The 21379-nt window shown below is 38.6% G+C and overlaps 1 protein-coding gene and 1 long non-coding RNA gene across 2 annotated transcripts in view; one reads left to right on the plus strand and one right to left on the minus strand.

The window, feature by feature from the left end:
- The window catches only part of LOC138996828 (uncharacterized), an 18930-nt gene extending 6570 nt beyond the window's left edge, over positions 1–12360 (plus strand). Inside the window, exon 3 of the long non-coding RNA XR_011468868.1 lies at positions 12178–12360. This is a non-coding gene — a long non-coding RNA (uncharacterized lncRNA). The remainder of the gene's footprint in view (positions 1–12177) is intronic.
- Positions 1327–21379, minus strand: part of SNTB2 (syntrophin beta 2) — a 70461-nt gene continuing 50408 nt past the window's right edge. Inside the window, exons 5-7 of the mRNA XM_070398019.1 lie at positions 15808–16004; positions 8903–9087; positions 1327–6859 (exon numbers count right to left, since the gene is read on the minus strand). Coding sequence (XP_070254120.1) covers positions 6767–6859; positions 8903–9087; positions 15808–16004 — 475 coding nt within the window. The 3' untranslated portion in view covers positions 1327–6766. The remainder of the gene's footprint in view (positions 6860–8902; positions 9088–15807; positions 16005–21379) is intronic.

The following is a 21379-nucleotide window of genomic DNA, read 5'->3' on the forward strand; positions in this document are numbered from 1 at the left end:
TCTTCCAACCGAGGAAGAACAGACACGTGACAAGATTTATGTGCTGGTTCCAATAATACATAATCGTTAGCACCTGATTGTCAAAGGGTAGGTTAAAGGAAAGACCATGACCTAATATGTGCGCACAACTCCAGGACACTTGGAAACAAAGGGAAAGAGCCACGAGAGTATGTTGTTCCCTATGCCATTCCAATCACATCGTTCAGGCACTTTCTGAGCATGATGAAGGATGCTACCTGAAAGGCTGACCTTAGTGATAAACGGAAGGCAAGCTGGATAGAAAAGGATGTTACTATATAAAAAATGTGGAAACATTCAAACAATCTTTCATTGTCTTTAGATGCTCTTTTCACTGAGTTTGCCAGAGTGTCTGGAATAAGTGGACTTTTGCTAAGTTTTAAATATCTTCATTTTGAGCTCTCATTATGAAGAAATATTCCATCTACCATGTATAAGGACTTTCAGCAAATGAGATGTTTAAATGGTGTGAGTGTGGAAATGAACAAGCCAGCACAATTTAGAAATGAGGGGTAGATGAAAATACACATTTAGCTTTGCTGTTTATAGTTAAAAGAAGCATTTCTTTAAAAAGACTTTCCCATTGATCCACTTTGAGCAACAGAACTTAACTGTTGTTGTGATCTATCTCCCTAAAGATATTCTACAGTGTTCTCCTTCCAAAACTAAAATCTTAATTTTGCATTTAAAAAATTATGCATGATGAAAAGACCAGCCTATGTAAATGTGCTTGAAATTCTTTCATGCTAGCATGGACCAAAGACTGAGCCTCCTTTTAAACATTTTCCAGTTTGCCAAATGAGCAGAACCCTAGATGTACTTTGATAAAAATATGAAGTGGTTAATTATTTAACCTCTGACAGATGGCATGGTGTGATCGAGAATGGATTATGTGCTATGTGAGGGCAAGAACTTTCTTTTGGACCCTTCAGAGTGCATGTGAAGAACTATACACTAATAAGTGCTTATTAGATGAAAGTCTTCAAGGATTACTGTATCATTAATTAGCCCTGCAATTTCTAAAAATTCTCCAAGCCTCCAAAGTACCTTTTGTCTCCTCACAAGAGGCTTCTGTCACTTTGGAAGAGGTGACAGAACAGTCAGGTTCAGGGTGTGTATGTGACTGGGACAAAGAGGGGCTCAAAAACTAAAAGATCATTGGTGTCAACAGTTTAGAGGTTAAGATTAAGAAAAACTGAGTAAGGGACTCAGAGGACGCAGAAGTTAGAAATCTATCAGGATATCTTCTCTCACAATACAGGGGTGGGCAAAAGTAGGTTTACAGTTTGTGAGTACAATGAGACACAGTTTTCTTCTTCTTTTTTTAATCCTCACCCAAGAATATGTTTTTTTGTGTGTGTGGCTTTTTTTTTTTTTTTTTTTTTTTTTTTTAACACAGGAACTGGGAGAGAAAGAGAAAGAGAGAGAAACATCGATGTGAGAGAAACATTTATCGGTTGGTTGCCTTCCATACATGCCCTGACTGGGAATCAAACCTGCAACCTTTTGGTGTATGGGATGACACTCCAACCAACTGAGCCACCTGGCCAGGGCTATTCTTGTATTATTATTTATTAATTATTGTATTACTTCTGTGAACAACTCTAAATCTGCTTCTGTCCAACCCCTGAATAACAGAGTATCGATAATTTTTCTATTATAGGTTTTTAGTTTCAATCAATCTATTTTGGGCAATTCAAAGATTACAGTTCATGATAGATTTTTGTTGAATATAACCAAATGCTCATTGGAGAACAAGCAATCATTTGCAAATGGCATATTTATGCATTATATCAAATGCAGATTTGTTTTAAAAACCCAGAATATGCTTTGGTTCAGGAACCTGAAGTGGAAAGGAAGAATAAATGGCAAGAGATGAAGTTCAAGTTTATCAGTTTTGAAACAATAGAAGAAATCTTGTTAAAATATTTTTCTAGTTGATATATAACAATCATTCTTCCAGTTGGCAGTTTAGCTAGTGTCAAAAGAGACAAGGAAACAGATATGCTCTATATGCCTACTTATTGTACTTTACCTTAACTTGAAATTTGATCCTTTCATAGGATGAACTTATATCAATTATCTGCCAGATAATTTTGTTTTTTTAGAGAACGGTTTTCAAATCAGCCACTTAAGCAGTCTATTACTAGTATAAAATAAATTTCACCATGAGAATAGCTATATTGATCAAGAAAACATAATCCTGATATAAAGCATAATTATTTTAGAACTAACATGACACATTTATCAAGTGTCTATATATACTCAGCACGAAGATGTAGCTTAAAAAGGGGAAGGAAGGGGGGTCTGCTGTGTCGGTTTTTAAAGACGGTATATAGAAAGTCAAAATAATTCTAGATTTCCAAGCAATTAAAATCGAGACACAGAGAAAGAAATGGCAGCAGATGGCAGATTCCTCTGTCTCCATTTTCAGAGGCCATTATAACAATTCAAATTTAACTGAAAGAAATTTCCAAACTCAAGGTAGAATATAATATCACCTGCCACATAACATACTTGACAAAAATATATAAGTAAAGTATGATGATAGTCAAATTCAACTTAAAAGTTTAAGCATCCCAAATTTAAAGAAGTCTCTCTTCTTACACAGAGAGTCAGATCCGACCAGAACAATGTTTTGAGACCAAAGAGATCTGGCATTTTACTTCTTCATTAAGGATTGTAAAAGCAGGAACTTTGGCTTTCCAACCAGCCATTTCACTCATGGTGTCGACAGTGGATGGCAACAACATGGAAGTGTATGCTGGATATTTGGATGATTTAAATATTATGTACAATCAATAGCTTATAACCAGTGAAAACAATAACATAATTCAGCGTATCCAAGACAAGATACAAAAAAGCAGAGAAAGTGCTTAAGTCTACAGGTCTTCCCTGAAGCTTCAAAAATGTTTAACTTTTTTAGTAGGTAGGCCTTTTAATACAATTTGCATAGCAGCTTACAAGATAATTTGCATTAAAAAATATGGAGATTCTTCCATGTTTTTGGAAACACACACATGCATATAAATTAAAAACGAAGACCTGGAGGTTCTCAGAAAATTAACAAAAAAATCTATCATAACCTTTTCTCAAAAGTGGTCACACTTGTCCATCAAAAGCATTTGCACTAATTTGTTTTTCTGGAAGAAACATAATCTTATCCAGATTCCACACAGCTTTTTTTTTTTTTTTTAAATAAATTTTGGTTTATTAGCTAAGTGCATTTAATCAGCTGAAAAAAAACTTTGTTATCATTCTGCTTAGGAGGATAAGAGAACAAGTAATCAGTAACAACTTTAATCATTTGTTGGTTGGAGAGATTTTTCCACTTATAAAAATGTAAGAAATAAATAATTCAATCTCTCCTGCCATGCAATTTCAATAACAAAGTTTGTGAGATTACAGATGATAAAAACAGGCATTGTCAGACTTACCTAGCGTAAAAAGTGCTAAAACATAGCTTTAAAATAAGTGAATGACATTTAAAGTAGTATTTTGATTGCCTGTACATGTCCCGATATTTAACCTGAAACTCTGTCTACTAGGTAGGTGAGTTTACAGTTACAAATATCTAATAAATACTGTATAAACATACATTAAAGTATTTCTTCATATAAAATATTAGATACTAATTTCCAGGTAAGGTTCATTTGATGACTTCAGAAAAGGACTTACCTTTTTCAGAAAAATAATAACTGAGCCTTTTCTTTGATAGGCATCTGTGTGGAATATGGAGAAGATGTCTAGGCCCAGGTCCTGGGGGGCACTGAAAGTGGTCCATCAGAATGAAGGGGACAATACTCTGCAATTCCTTTACATTCTACACCTGGAAGCCCACAACATTCTCAATAATTTTCCTAATTCAGAATAAAAAAGAAATGAAAAATTAGCTGTTCTGTAAAAGATGTGAAATATGAAAAATGCCTATTTTTAGCTATCATTTGAAAATAATTTGCCATATTTTGGCATCTAAATACAAAGTACAAATTGATCCTTCAAGAATGTGGGGATTAGGGGTGCCAACTCCCCAGGCAGTCGAAAATCCACGAGTTAACTTTGGCTCCCTAAAACCTTAACTACATTCGTTCCTTGGTTTTCACTAGGGATTGGTTCCAGGACCCAAATCCACGGATGCGCAAGTCCCTTATATAAAACAGTGTGAGCAGTGGATAGAGTCAGCCCTCCTCATATTCCCAACTGTGGGTCGAAGATATGCACATATTTATCAAGGCTGTCTCATTCACAAAAAGTACTTCATTTGTGGTTTGAAAATCCCACAAACACACTTAATCGAAGAACAACCTGGTCATCCATGGTTGGAAAGGTGCTGAAGTTTGTTAAACAAGCAGCTTAAGGGCTCTTGCTCTTGGGGGCGCAAGTGATCACAGGAAACCTCCCATCAATTTCACTCCACATCAGGACTCAAAACCCTATTAAATAGTAAAAACCCTGTGGACCTTGGGGCTATCCATGGCAGTTTAAGCTTGAACAAAGGGGTTGAAGTGCACACCCGCCTTACCTCTCCTTCCCACGTTTTAATTACACCTTTTTTACAGATCTTTTCAGAAGTTCCCCCTGAAAATCTTTTCAGTGGCTTAGCCTTTCACACTAATAGAAAACTTCAACCAAATGGCTTTGCTGCAGAAGTCTGTGATTACATCGTTCATCTTCTCAGATAAATACTTTCACTGCAAAGAATGTCTAAGCTTCCCTATCTAAGGGTTATGTATTCAAATTCTTCTTCCAGAAATCACAGCTGGACCTTCAAGGTATTTTTTTTTCTTCCCTAACTTGTCAACTTACTCCAGATGGAACCAAACTTGGGCTTGTGAATTTTCAAAACATAAAAAGCTCTTGAAAGACATAGTCTAGTCTAGATTTCAATTTCCAGTTTTAAGTGGATCAGACAGCTCATTTTTGGGACCGGTGGTGAGGAAGAACAGATATCTCTCCCCAGACTCTGCCTGTGGTTAATCTCACTGAACACGGGGAAGGAGTGAAGACAATGGGCTCACAACGTCTAACTAGAACTTCCAGCTCGAGTCGGTTCTTTGACATCCCACCTGTGTCAGTCTGCACTCACACCAAATAGCTGTGTGCTGCACACACCGCTGTGCTTTCTTTTCCTATTGGGAATGCTCCCCTCCCCTACCCTCTGTAGTGCTCACATCCTCTAGGCACTCCTGATAAACACAGTAAGTGAGAACTAACCCCAGACCTTTCTTCAGAGAACACGGAGAACAGCCAACTCACTATTACCTTCTCTTTCAGTTCAGGGACTGTGCTGATATTGACATCTTATACAGCTATTACACTATTTTAAATGGTTTCAGATATGCACCTCCTTCATGATTATAAATAACAACTGAGTGTATTCTCCAGTACCACAAAATCAGCAATCTTACTGTAATGTGTCCTAATGATGACATCTGGCAGTGCTTAGCAAAACCCAGGCCTCCGTCCATGGTCTCCTCACTCGCTCACTGTAGGATGGGTTACTAAGCTACACTGAGTCTTGAGTTAGCAGCTGCTTGTCCACACCACTCTGCTGCCGTAAGGGGAGAGGGCTAGGGCCAGGGTCCTACATGGGGGAACAGAGCCTAAAGCAACTCGACAATTTGTTTGTGCTGCAAAGCTGGCTTCACCCACAAATTCTCCTCTTGAAACAAGCTTGCTCTCCAGGATGTGTCTTTCTCAACGATCTCTGCCCACAAGAAAAGACAGCACTACGGAGAGCTGCCGCAGGCTGTTCTAACACCAGGGCAGATGACCTCCCTGGGATGGCAGTGTATCCAGTTATTCAAATAGTGACTAATAAAGCTCCACGAACCCCAACCAAAGGCACATTTGGTAAGCAATAAAAAATGGCTTAGGCTAACATGAGGATTTTTTCATTAAAGCAAATATCAATTATTAGGTCATGGAAAAAATAAGGATTTTCTTTTAAAATAAATCTTACCACATCCCCTGGCTCCTACCAAAGGTAAAATCAGAAAACTCAAACAAGTATTTTCTTTCAATGCAGTGGTTCTGACTTGCTCTTCAACTTGGTCACCACCAGAAAGGGAGTGGAAGGCAAGGCAAATCAAATTCTGCAAGTTCTAAGTCCTAACGTTAGCACTGAGAAATGGCAAAGCTGGTGGTGCAGTGGGAAGGGATGGCGGGGGGTGAGGGGACGTAGCGAGAGCTAGGACACATGGAAGAGCGCTTTGGTGATACAACTGGAGGACTTCCTAGGGCGGGAGGAGCAAGTGTGCACAGTAAACTCCATCACAACGTACAACGTATCTGGAATGACCAAGAAGCAGGGGCTGCTGGAAACTAGCACCTGGGAAGAGACAGTCTTCCTAAGCAAGAGATCAAAGCTTAGTCTGAAATAAATCCTACAGGAAGAAGGAAAAACCCCCACTTCTTGGGTATTTTACTATGTCCATAAAGAAAAACAACGAGCCACCTTCTTAACAGGAGAATTAAACCCAATTACTTAGAAACCACATTAGGAAACTAACAATAAGTCAACAGCTTCATTTTGGAGCTCATTAGAGCCTAGAAATTCTGGCCACGGTAGCTTGTGAAAGGCAGGCTCCTCTTTAAACGTGGTTGGGGTTCAGCAGTGATTCGCAGGTCCTTGTCAAGGCACTGTGCTGGAGGAGAGCAAAGAGCTTTCTTTTTGTGCTATTTTTTTTTTTTTTTGAGGTGAAAATACTTCTTGTGACATTCAAGGCTCTTTTCTGATTCTTGCTGCTCATACAAGCAGTCCCATGCGAGTGACTTTGGCCGACAAGAACGTGTGCAGCACAAATACAATCGGCTTCGGACAAGAGTGCAGGTCCATGGTCTGTGGAGAAAGCGCATTATCACTACCATACACAGACACGCCAATAAACACGCAAAAGAAACAAATTTAGATGTGATGTTCTACTTTTTCAAAAGAACTTAGATAAAGAACGTGCCAGAGCTACAGAAACTCTTGGGAACTGAATGCCGCAAATGAAAGTGTACTCTCAAGTTAGGAGTTTCCATGTTATAATTAAACGTTAGTCTGAGGTTTCACATCCACAATTACACTTGGTGGTATACTGGCTTCCACCATGCATGATAGAACTAAAAAGTAGAGGATCTAAAAGAAAGGACTATCCTATATGAAAACCATTCATTGTAACTATATGCATTTCTGAGTGGGAACCACAGTCAGCTCAGCTGAACTGTCACCACCTATGGTATGATTTTTGATGTTGTTGTTAATCCTCACCTGAGGATATTTTTCCATTGGTTTTTAGAGAGAGTGGAAGAGAGAGGTAGAGACAGAGAAAAACATTGATGTGAGAGAGACACATTGATTGGTTGCCTCCCACGACCGGGCTGGAGACCGCAACTGATCAGAATGCCCTTGATTGGAATTGAACCTGAGACCCTTCAGTCCGCGGACCGATACTCAACCACTGAGCCAAATGGGCTTGGGCTATGGCATGATTTTGATACCTCATATAAGTTTGTGGTGGAAATGACAACTCTTGAGGCTAGTAAGGAGGGTTATTATACCTTCCTCAGCACAGGCCTCTAATTTGGACACCTGGCACCAGATGCATAGGAGACCTGGGGTCTGGCTGCATGAGTCAAGGGCCGTAAATCACTGTGGCACTGATAACAGATACCAGGAATAGGACACGGCTTAATTATGTCTTGTAAAGAAAACTAGGACTTGAAGAGCAGTTATAGAGCATTAAACTCCTCACTAAACTTTGCATACATTAAATGTAAAGCAGGGCTTAAAAATATATAAATAGCTGGGGATAATCTAATACCTTGTTTGCTATATGGCTACTGATATTAATAACTGGTTACTTTAATAGAAGTTAATTTAATAGAAGCTTTTAACTGTCTCTAATGCAGCCGTGGGCAAACTATGGCCCGCGGGCCGGATCCGGCCCGTTTGAAATGAATAAAACTAAAAAAAAAAAAAAGACCGTACCCTTTTATGTAATGATGTTTACTTTGAATTTATATTAGTTCACACAAACACTCCACCCATGCTTTTGTTCCGGCCCTCAGGTCCAGTTTAAGAACCCATTGTGGCCCTCAAGTCAAAAAGTTTGCCCACCCCTGTTCTGATGCTTCAGGTTTTTGAAAAGCCCTGGTTCATGGCCTACCCATAGTCTCCCAAAGCTTCATCATTTAAAGTAAGATTTCTAGCCAGTGTGCTCAAAATAGATCTATTTCAGTTCTAAAGCGTCAAGATTCTGTTTCCAACTTAGACCTGTTGTGACTGTGTCAATGGACATAAGATTTCACATGTAAGACATGAACTACTGGCTCAATATTGATAAGAGAGAAAAGGCATTGTTTTACTCCTTTATCACAATTTATGATTTCTGAAATACACTTCTCTAGTTCTCTAAAGGGGATCATGAGTTCCTGTTGAAATTTCCTTTAAGGGACAAGGAGGTAAAAAAGAAAATGATGGCTGTATGGACATATCTCTGCATCTTTTTCTCTGATCAGCAGAGTTTCTGTAGCAACCAAGACACCCTATTACTTTTAATTCTTATACCAAGAAACTGCTAAATAGCAATGACTAGAATTTATTTAGTATTTAAAATGTTTAATATTTAATATCTTATTGTTTATAAAAACCTATTTCTTAAAAGGGCTATCTTTTCTTTCTAAGATTAAAAAAATACTTCTAAAAAAGGGAATAATTTCCAAATGTGGGAAAGGAAAAAAAAGAACCCAAACCCACTGCATCTTGAAAACTGAAGAACAGTTTCCTGGAAAAAAGTGGATTATCAGTTCATAATATGTCTACGCAAGAGGGTAAGAAACAATAAATAGGAAAGAGAATAGCTATTAGAATAAACATGTTTTTCAGAAACGCTCTCACCAGTTCTCCCTCAGGACCACCAAAATCCAGATACAGATTTCTGATGCCGTCATCAGCAGACATTTTCAGCCTTTCGAAGGGGTAGCGGTACAGCAAGCTGCTGGGGGCTCCATTTTCCCTGGAGATCGTGAACCCATTTTCGTAGTGGACAGTGAGTCTCACGTCCTGGCCATTTAATGTGCAGCCTGTTGAAGATAAGCAAACGCTCTGTTAAAGTTCCTGCTTCAGTTGTCAGGTGGAAAAGGATTCTTCCGACTTCAAAAAAAGGAAACAAAATCTTAAGAATGTGTGATACCTAACCTACTTGGAACCTCCTACAGCGAGTTTTGTTCTGGTCACTCAAGTCAACATCTTGATTGAGATAAGGAAATTACCATAACTCTCCCTGAAATCTGATCTGACTCAGTTCAATTCAGTGACAACTGAACCCGTGCTGGCAAGAGCCTGTGCGTGGTACTGGAGAAGGAAAAGGCACAGCCCCTGCTCTCAAGGACCTCACAGATGAAGAGGCATAAACATGAAACCCCTGTGCAAAGTAGGATGTACAGAACATGACCCCACACTGAACCGAATAAGGCCAAAGTCAAGGAAAGGTTTCCTGTAGGAGATGGGACTTCAGATAGGCCCTAAAGAATAGAGCACATGGACAGGCAGTGACGGACAGGGAGAGCTCAGAGTGTCGGCCCTCGGACTGAAGGGTGTGGTTCAATTCTGGTTGAGTGCACGTACCTTGGTTGCAGGCTCAATCCCTGGCCCTGGGCAGGGTGCATGGGGGAAGCAACCAATGTGTCGCTCTCTCTGTCTCTCCCCATCCCTTCTACTCTCTCTAAAAATCAATGGAAAAATATCCTCGGGTGAGGATTAATAAATAACAACAAAATAATAACTCTTTGTAGAAGTAATCCAGTGCCATAATCTCTAAATGAATGGCTGAGGGGTTTGGAGAAAGAACAGACAGATCCCAATCAAGACACCAATCAAGGCAACCAGCGTAGAGTTTTCAAGATAATTTTATTCTATTAACATCCCTGAAGCTGCAGTATAGTCAAGGGTGTTGAGGTCTGACGAGAAGAGAGGGGTCAGTTCTAGTTTAGAAAAGCTCAAAGAACAAGGATCTGCCCAGGTCCTTGCAGCACTGGCTGAAGAAGGTGCGGTGCAGGCGGGTGAGTATTTCTGCCTGCAGGTGTCCCCAGTGGGGCAAGATCCGCAATCTCAGCAAAGGCAAGCCATTTGCAACATGTCCCTCTAAACCGGATCCCTCCATTAACTTTTCAAAATGTTCAAGTCTCTCTCATTAAAAGAAATACCTCTACTCAGCTCCTTACCTTCTACTTTCTACCAGTCCCCTCTCTCCTCTTCACAGCAAAACTTCTTGAAAGAGCCGGTCTACACTCAGTTTATCCACATTTCACCTCCCATCCCATCCTCAGCCACCACACCACCAAGTGTCTCTCCCCAAGGGAACCAATTATCTTCATGTTGCTAAATCCGACCTGCTTCTCCAGCCCTGTCTTACTTGATACTGGTAGTGCTCATTGTTGGCTGTCTACCCAGCTTCTATTTCTCCATTCTTCCTTTACAGCCAAACCCCAATTTTATTCAGGTTTCTGTTTTCTCCTAAAGTGTTTCAGGGAAGGGTGACCTCAACTTCAAGGGCAGACAGCCTCTGGGACAGGCAGCCTGGCTTTCCCCTGGTGATTGGTGTTGGTCGAGGGTGTACATATGAACCAAACTGGCTCAGATAGAAAAGAACTATGATTGGGAAGAGAAAACACAACACCACCTCCTTTTACTCTTGTTCCTCTCTTTTATGTAAGAGAATGCGTTTCTTTAATGTTTAATCTAGTTTTAGAGGATATTTTCTATTAATTGCACCCAAAATCATCCCAACTGACACATTTAACCCTACTGGCCATTCCTCTCCTCGAATGCTCTTCCTTTGATACTGACTGTCCCCACCCACCCTGGTTTTCCTTCTACAGCCCTGGCTACCACTTCACAATCTGCTAAGTGGAAGAGACATTGCTTTCTTCAAACCACAAGGATATTGTTGAGTGTAATAACATACATTAAAGGTAACTTTCTAAGCAGCTCCCTTAATACTAAAAAAAAAAAAAAAAAAAAAAATTAAGCTAAGAGAAAGAAAAGCTCATTAATTAGTAATAAATCTATTAGTGTTACACCAAGATAAATACTGGCAAATATAACTTGTGTTTTCTACCTTGTGTCTTTCTTTTTAAAAAAAATATATTTTTATTGATTTCAGAGAGGGAGGGGGAGAGAGAAAGAGATAGAAACATCAATGATGAAAAAGAATCATTGATCGGCTGCCTCCTGCACGCCCCCTAATGGGGACTGAGCCTGCAACCCGAGCAGGTACCCTTGACCAGAATCGAACCCGGGACCCTTCAGTCCACAGGCCGACGCTCTATCCACTGAGCCAAACCAGCTAGGGCTACCATGTGTCTTTCTAAATGGTTACCAGTGTATCACCAAGGACAAAGACCCTGATGTCAAATAAATTCTACCCTGCAAATCCTGTCTCTGCTGCTCTGGGGCCAGTTACACGGGAGGAGGACTCTGGGGGTGCCAATGTTTCCATCAAGACCTTTTCCCAGCTGCAGGACCGTGTGGGCTCCTCTGGGCGTTCAGAACAACCCAGAAGGGAGTGGGCTTCGCAGGTTCAACCTGGTTGGGCTGCTCAGGACTCTCTCAGAGAAGGACTGAGGCAACATTCTCCATTACTATGCATAGGGAAAGCCAGTCCATCAAGTATAAGCAACAGGCTAATCATTCTCAGGGTTACAAAGAAGAACATGACACTATGTTCCTCACTTACAGCTATTTGGTCAAAGGCATGAGGTAAGTTTTATTTATTTTTATTTCCCTCATTACCAAGCAGAGCTTTGTAACTAATGAAATATTTGTTGATTTAATGAATTAAGAGAAACTGATGACGTATATGCCCTCTAGAAGTTTGATTTGGCCGTAAGAATGAGTCATTAAGTGCAGAGGTTTGAGGCACTGGTTTTGAAGTCAGAAAGTCCCCAATTCAAGTTGCAGCCACACTAACGCCAGTTCCTTCATCTTGAAAATGGAGGTGATAAAATTTGCCTCAGAGGGTTGTATGTTAGGGTTATCTAACATGTATCTCATTTATGACTTACTAGGTGTACCGGTTAATAATGTGGATTTTTTTCAATAGCTGGAGTTACACATATGTTGATATATATGCGAGTTGATATATATGCTATTTTGTTGTATTGCTCCTTCAGATTACCACTTGTTCCGATCGATGGCACACGTACTTTCTGAGCAGCACTTCAAAACGTACGAAGAAGTGGAAAATTGGGTCTCTGAATGGTCTGCCTCAAAACAAGAAAAGTTCTATTGGGACGGTATTCACAAATTACCTGAAAGATGGGGGAAATGTGTAGCTAGCGATGGACATTACTTTGAATAAAGCACTTTTGATGTTTCTTTTGAAATTATGTTTACTTTGATTACAAAATCCACATTGTTACAGTTAATAATGTGGATTAATTATTAACTGGTTAATAATGCAAATTAACTCTTAACCGGTTAATAATGCGAATTAATTAACCAGTTAATAGTGCGGATTACCTCTTAACAGATTAATAATGAGGAGAGAGAATCATTGATTGGCTGTCTCCTGCATGTCCCCCACTGGGGCTCAAGCCCACAACCCAGGCATGTGCCCTGACCAGGAACCGAACAGTGACCTCCTGGTTCATAGGTTGACTCTCAACCAGAGCCATGCCGGCCAGGCAACAATATACTTTTAAATGCCGACGTTCCTTCTCCTCTTAGGATTTTCTGCATATTTATTAATGCAATTCCTACCTATGTCTATGACTTCTTAGCCCATTTTACTAAAGCTACAGAAATATAAAGTATCTGCATAAGCTTCTTGCACGATTTAAAAACTTCAATAGCTTGGGTAATTGATATAATAAAATTAAGCCTTTAAAAGCATACTTCTTAAACTACAAACAGCTACACTCATATGTATTTTCATATTTTCAAACCCTGTGACTAATGGAAATGGTTTTATGGATCTGAGGGAGTTAATTGTATTCTCTGCTTAGTCATCTTGAAGTTCATCTTTGCTAGAAGAAAAAAGTCCTTGCATATCAGAAGGATCACAGATCAATTCTACTGTAACTATAATCTAATAAAGATTTAAAACGAAATGAACAGCCTGGTTGGTGTGGCTCAGGGTTGAGCATTGATCAATGATTCTCTCTCATCATTGTTGTTTCTATTTCTCTCCCCCTCTTCCTTCCTCTCTGAAATCAATAAAAATAAAACACACGAAATGAACATTATAAAGATCATGTATTACATTCATTAGTCAACTCTTGTAGGTAGTCACTAGAATTTTTCTAAATGGATAATTGATAACCAAAATACATAAGAGACAAGAAAACAGAGCTTAAATATTGATTTTTTTTGTCAACTATCTTTCTTCTTTAGGCCAAAAATATCTGAATATGTGGTATAACGTGCCACAATTGTAATTTTATTTTTAACATATATATATATATATATACATATATATATATATAGTTTTTAAATCCTCACTCAAGGATATTTCCCCATTGATTTTGAGAGAGAGTGGAAGAGAGAGGGAAAGACAAAGAGAAATATCGATGTGAGAAAAACACATCGATTGGTTATCTCCTGCACGAGCCCTGAGGAGCCTGCAACCAAGGTTCGTGCCCTTGACAAAATCGAACCTGGGACCCTTTGGTCCACAGGCCAAGGCTCTATCCACTGAGCCAAACTGGCTAGGGCCACAATTATAGCTTTACCCATTGTATGCCATAAGCGCCTGTAAACGCAAGTGGTGGACCTTCCACACACGCCATGTGCATCTATAAAAAGAACAAACAATTTCCCCAAGTGGCAGCCCTGACCAACTTTAAAAATTGGTCAGCTGAAAATATTCAAGAACACCCGAATTGTGAGTAATATATTTATTTTTATAATATTCATTGCAAATTGACTTTTTAAATTAAATTCAAAATATCGCGGCGTGTGGGGATGGTTTCCGTTTTGGACGCATGGCAGTTAACTGGTTTTAAATGAACCTTTCTGAATCAATGGACCAGAAGGTGGTAACATGTATCTAAAGAACATGCTTGTTTTATGTTTGTATGTATGTCTATGCAAACGTGTGCACTAAATATACACACATTAAGACAGCAGACTAAGTGTGCACACATGAGTATGTGCATGTACACACACACACGTTTTAAAGAAACTTTGACTTTCACCAAAGCAGTTTCCCTTCAGCAGTTTAATATATCTGGCAGACCTCTATAGAGTAAGTGATTAACAGGTATAGCACATCAGTTGACCTGAATTGTGAAAATGAAAGTATTACCAAGGTAATGGTTAAATAAGGCTGTGAATGAGAACAAAACGTTCAAAATCTACCTAAAAATGTTTCTTTTGTCTATTTAAAAATAAAAGAAACCAGCTGTCTTTATTCTCCTCCTCAAACTGTCTCTATTTAAACAATTGTGAGCCGGGGACTAAATAGATTTTTTATTTCCTGGAAGATACAGTTTGGCTCCCAGACACCAAAGAAACAACTCGAAACTAAAAAATGTTAAAAATTCAAGTTGATCTCTTTGCTTGGGAAGCATATCTCTCCGGATCCTCGGAGAAGATCTGATGACCCCAGATGCCAGGATGGGTGTGCTGGCCTGATTGCTCAGGCTTGCACAGAAACACAGAGCATCACAGCCCTTCAGACTGAGCACTGGCCATCCCAGAAAGCACAGTCTGTGGTCAAGATGAAAACTAGAGCCCCACAGCCCTTAATGTGGTGACCAACCACTTCACAGAGAAAACAGACAGGAGACAGACCACTGAGAAGGACAGAGTGGATGTGGTGGCTTTGGTCAAAACCCACGGTGGGTTCTTACTAGTCACTGGTGTCACTGCTTGGATCGTCACTGTGGCTGTGAGGAAAATATCGACGTCCTAAATAGATGAAGATCTGCACTATCTGACAACACTAAAAAACTGTCCCTGTGCCCCTGCACTTTTAAGCCATGGGCTCCCTCGCTTTCAAGAAGCAACAGAAAGAAAGATAAATCACAAGACTTTCTGTTCTTGAAACATTTTCTCTTTTATAAATTCTGTAAAACTAGGTCTATAAAATAAAACCATGGATAAAAGCAGCAAAATTAAGTAAACCAACTTATAACCAAGATATTTAAAGCAACTCAAACTATATTAGAAACTGTAATTGTATATTAATTTTGACTATTCTCTGTTCTTATTAAAATGAAAGGCAATCTGGAAATATCTGTACAAATATACAGTGCATAATACACAAATACTGTGCATACATATGAAAACACACCCCTAATCATATAGACTAGCCACAAGAGGGCGCTTTAAGAATGGAAAGCGATCGCCAAAATTAATTCCTTCAGATGCTTATTTCAATAAGTATTGGGTACACATCTTCAAACTTTTGAAAAGAAACTTGTATTCCAAATTATTTTTCTATAGCCATAAACTTATTTTAAGGGTATCTATCCATACCTTATATTCCAAATCTTAACTAGAGGGTCAATGCATCTAGTATTCGGTAAATGAGTCTTTATGTTATCAGAGTAAAATGATGAATAGTAAAACTGCCATCTTGTACAGAGGGTTTTATGAATATTCTTAGAGTCATGTACAAGGCTTGGAAAAACTTCGCTATTAAAACAAAGAAACCAGGTTTCTTCCCATCATGATCACTTTAAGCTGCCATATTTCAGAACATTTTAAAGTCTGGTACACATGATAATGACTTGTACTTTACGTATAACAACAGTTCCATTTAATTACTATTATAAGTTAAATGCCAGGATCTATACCTAGAGAGACTTCCTTGATCAGCTCAGCAGCAGCATGGCAACCCTGAACGAGTATCCTGGTCCAGGTGGACAGATCCCGGTGTGTCTCCACCCTGAAGAGATGCATCTCAATGCCCTGCCGAGAGCCTGTCCTGGTAGCAAACGTGAGGTCAGAACCAAGGGAGGGTGATCGACATCCAGAGCCAGAATGAACCAACCTAGGACCACAAACAGAGCAAAGATGAAAAGTACTTAATGTACTGTCGGAGGAAGATGTCAGCAATTGATGCCGGCTGATACGCAGAAAATTGTAAAAGCCAGCAGCAGTGTTTGGAGAAGTACATTTCAATATAAGTAGATACCATTCTGTTTTCCCATAAAATGACCCTTGGTGTCACAGGCACAAGTCCCCAATTTCCCACTGACATTTTTATGATCCCAAGAGGCTATGCATATCAATAAAAGGTTCAATTCTGTTTAGGAAATGATAAGCCCCTACACATGCATAGCTGCTCTCTTTATCAACCTCACTCACCAGATTAGTGTGTGTGTGTGTGTGTGTAAATATATATATATATTTGTGTGTGCGTGTGCGCGTGAAGGATGAACCTACACTGACACATCATAATCACCCAAAGTCCACAGTTTATACCTCAATGAAACTGCTAAAAAACCCCACACACAGTGAAGTACAGATGTGGAAAAAAAACAAGAGAAAAGTAATTTTCTTTAGGGTCATTAAACTATTCAATATTTTGTTTCATGGCAACTGTAATTGTATATTAATTATATTTTATATTATATCAATTTATTCACTTCTTCCAAAAAATATTTCCTGTAAGTTCTAAGTAGATCAGTATAAAAGTACATACTTCCTCACTTGTTAGAAATCCAGCTGACAATGTTTTCCATACAGAATTTTTAAAAACTTGACTAAGAAATGTACAGCAAAGAGAAAAAAAATGTCTTGTTGGCTTCATGGTAGGCTGTATACCTATAATATTTTCTACAAATATGCTGGTTCCTTTCTTCACTCCTCTAACAACCTGAGGAAGAACACATCTAAGAGCAAATGGGTACTCCTTTACATTGCCCTTAGTTGTCAGGGAGTCACTACTGGTTCAGATAAAAGGCAAGAGTGCATTTCTTAAAGAAAAGGCAATTTCTTCTAATCTACCAACTGGTTTAACCAAGTTAATTACTATAGTTCTCAACCCTGGCTGTATACTAGAATCACCTGGTAAACAGCTTTTAAAAATGACTGATGCCTGGCTCACATTCTCAAAAATTCAGACTTAACTGGTCTAGGGTGTGGCCCAGGAAACTTTATTAAAATTTTTCCAGATGGTTCAAGTGTGAGGCTACAGTTGAGAAGCACTAAACTAGTGGCTTGCCAACATTTTTGTCTGAGCACCTTCTATACTCTTAAAAACTACTGAGTACTCTAAAATGCTTTTGTTTACATTCATTATATTTATTGATAACTAGAAATTAAAACTGAGCAATTTAAAAATATTTATTAATTCATTTAAAAATAATAAACCTGTCACGTTTTTAAAAATTAATTTATTGTTTAAGTATTACAAACAGTAGTACATGTCTCCTTTTTTTCCCCATTGACATGTTAATATAAATAACTTCTCTTTATTAAAATATCTTCCAAAACAAAAACATTTAATGAAGAGTGGCACTATTTTAATTTTTTACAAATTTTCTTATATCCAGCTTAATGAAAGGTAGCTGAATTCTCCTATCAGCTTCTGCATTCTGTTGCAGTATGTAGTTGAAGTATATGAAGAAACCCCAGCCTCACACAGTATGCAGCTAGAAAAGGAAGTATTTTAATAGCCTTTTGAGATATTTGTGGATATCCTGTCCACTGAACCAAAACTCCAAGTGTTTTCTTTTTTAAAAAACATATTTTTATTGATTTCAGAGATGAAGGGAGAGGGAGAGAAAGAGGGAGATAGAAACATTAATGATTAGAGAGAATCACCGATTGGCTGCCTCCTGCACTCCCCCTACTGGAGATCGAGCCTGCAACCCGGGCACGTGCCCTTGACCAGAATCAAGCCTGGAACCCTTCAGTCCACAGGCTGACGTTCTATCCATTGAACCAAACCAACTAGGGCTTTTAAAAAAATATTTTAAATATATTTTTATTTATTTCAGAGAGGAAGGGGGAGGGAGAGAGAGAGAAACATCAATGATGATAGAGAATCATTCATTGGCTGCCTCCTGCACACCCCACACTGGGGATTGAACCTGCAATCTGGGCATGTCCCCTGACTGGGAATCGAACCCTGACCTCCCGGTTCATAGGTCTACGCTCAATCACTGAGCAACTGCATCCAGGCATCAAGTGCTTTCTTAAAGGTCAGCTGCATTGTAGGATCTGAAACCTTACCAATAAAGTTAATATCCTGTTACATTAAAAATCCACTGGTTTCTCTTGCATTTTGAATGGATCTTTTTTATATGCTTGCATGATTTTGTAACATCATTCATTGGTCACTTGGAAAATATTTTTTCACTGAGCTATGCAGATTTTCCAAATGTTTAAACCATCTCATTATACAATATCAAAAAGTGACATTTGCTAACACCTCACTTACAGATGGTTCAAGTATGAGGCTACAGTTGAGAAGCACTAAACTGTACTCTAAAATGCTTTTGTTTACATTCGTTATATTTAATGATAATTAGAAATTAAAATGCTTTTGTTTGCATCCATTATATTTATTGATAATTACTGTTACATCATCAGAAAATTCTTGAGGTGCTGGAAAGCTGTCAACTCACAGGGACAGATACACATTTTCCAGAATTCCAATTTTTGTTTGAAAGCTAGAATTTTATAATTGACAACAAATACTACCCGTGTTTTTCTTAAGTGACAAAATCATTTTGGTCATTTTAGAGAGAAATGTCTGACGAATACCCAAGTCTCAGTTACCATAGTTTGTCAGCCAGTTGTTATTTCAAGTAAAAAATGGTGTTCCATGAAAAACACAGCAAGTTCAGCTCACAACTCAAATACACCGGTGCTTTTCTTTTGAGAAAACCACCATACTTCACGATATTAAAAAGATGAATACTCAAGGATTGAGAGTTAATAAAATGAATAATTTTTACTGCTCCAACAAAGACATTTTTAGGTTAAATTGGCATCCTCCCACCCCCTCCAAGTCATACAGTTTGGTGCCAATTGTCTTGATTCATGATAAGGCACCAGCAATTTTACCAACTCTCAGTGCAAATGTCAACAGTGAAAAAAGCAAGTTATTTCTTAGTAATAATTTTGAACTCATCTTCAGATCCCCTGAAGAAGGGATCCCCAGAGGTCCATGAAAGTAGACTTTGAGAACCGCCTCATTGAGTTGATTCCGAGAGAACTAACATGCCACTTAAACATTAGCTATTTCAGCAAGAGTTAAATAAGCTTCAAAATTACTCCACATATCATCCAAGTAAGGCGGAGCATGGGGAAAGTGACAGGGTGCGGTCTACCATATTCAGTTTGGTTGTTAATCCCAAGTCAGACATTGAAAAAATAAAGTCTAGGAAAATGTTTCCTACAGATCTGATTATGAAATATTTGGCAGAGGGAATCTAATGCAAACCAGCTGCTGGAGTTTTGCTGTGAGCAGTTGGTTCGCGCACGCCGCCAAAAGGCCCCCGTTAGTGGGGAGGCCAGATGAGCTCACGCAAAGGCGTTTTAGCAGCTTTTGCCCTGTAAGTGCTACAAGCACACCACCACTCCCTTTTCCACACTGTAAAGTAGTCACACTTTCTTTGGATCTTTTTCTCCTCCAAAGAGAGCTTATTGAAAAAGACGACAAAATGCACATCCTACAAAATCCACAGCACCTTTAAAACCAATGTGTTCTTCTACCTCTATCATGTATCTGGCTTTAATCTCACGAGATGTATAAAATAAAAATAAAATTAAAAAAATAAATAAAAATCCTCTTCATTTACCACTTTAATGTTTTACTTAATTCTTTACCAGCCTGAAATATCAGCTATTTGAGTACGTACACACACACACACACACACACACACACACACGAAGCCTTGCTTTCCAAGAATCTGTAGGGGTGCAAGCCAATATAAATGATAACTCATGATAATTTAATTTACACTACCCTGACAATGTTCTTTGATTTTTGACCATCTACTTTTGTGGATAATCAAGGTCCTTAATTTTTCTTCCCTATGTGTTTATGCTATCTTTTTTTCTTGTCTCATCCACTCATAAGTATTAGAGATAGAATCATTGAAAAGTGAACATTCAGCCCTTTCTCATCTATACTAATAAAAGGGTAATATGCTAATTAGACCAGATGTCTTCTGGATGTCATTCCGGACGTCCTTCCTGATGAAGCTGGGGCTGGAGGGAAGCCAACCCGGGTCCTGGGTGCCGGAGGGAAGCTGGTGCTGGCAGCTGGGGGAAGGAAGGCCTACTCTTGCACGAATTTTCATGCATTGGGCCTCTAGTTACTCATATAAATCTCAAACCCTCTCTTTCTTCCACATTAAAAAGACACAAGCACACCACTTTCTGGCCTTGCCTTTCTTTGTGGTAAACCTCCTGGTCTGGTTCCATCCTCGGGCCTCTCTCTCAGTGACCATACTCTACCCACTCTGGGAGACAGAGGATGATAAAATCCCACTTAATTATATCATGTACTGACTTAAACCAATTCCACCTGGTGGACATGGCCACATGGAAAAACTAAACTTCTCATCTGCCTGTCATCTATGTTCCTAGTCCACTGGTACTTCCTGAACAAGGAGTTAAGAATCCCTGCTGTCACATTAGTTACTCTTAGCATGAAACATGTTCAGGGAGCTACAGGCCCCACCCATTTAATTAATGGACAATTTCAATTTGCATGTCTAGGTTGATCCAAATAACACATTTGAATTCCTCACATTTAATATGAAACTTTCACTACTTGTAAAAGCTGTTGTAAAACTAAACTCCTCTTTTAACAATGGCCAAATTAAACCAATTACATTTTTTATATAGAATTCTTCTTTGACTTATTTTCACTTAATAATAAATTATTATTCTTATAATTAAAGCAGCTAACAACGTGTTAGGTACCATTGTAGGCATTTTACAAGTATTAACTCATTTATTACTCACACCCACCCTATCTCATTAGAGTTTCATTAACAAATGAAAAATCTATAGCACAGAAAGGTTAAGTAACATGCTCCCAATTACCTACTAGAAGTGGCAAAATAAGGATTCAAACTCAAGTTTATTAAGGATTGGCCTTAGTCCCTTCCATTAAATGGCATTGTATTTTTTTAATTATAACATCTTTATTGAAATATATAATTCACATGCCATACACTTTACCATTTAAAATGTATAGTTCAATAGATTTTAGTACATTCAAAGTTATATAATCACTACACATTGCATTTAGCACATTTTCATTACTTCCAAAAGACATCCTACACTCATTGTTTCTCCCACTCCCCACCCTATATTCCTGGCAATGACTAATTGTTCTGTCTCTATAGCTCTGCCTATTCTAGACATTTTATACAAATGGAATCAAATACTATGTGGTCT

Source organism: Myotis yumanensis, unplaced genomic scaffold, assembly GCF_028538775.1.
Source record: "Myotis yumanensis isolate MYYU_CA2020_CCGP unplaced genomic scaffold, mMyoYum1.0.hap1 SCAF_18, whole genome shotgun sequence".
NCBI classification, from domain to species: domain Eukaryota; kingdom Metazoa; phylum Chordata; class Mammalia; order Chiroptera; family Vespertilionidae; genus Myotis; species Myotis yumanensis.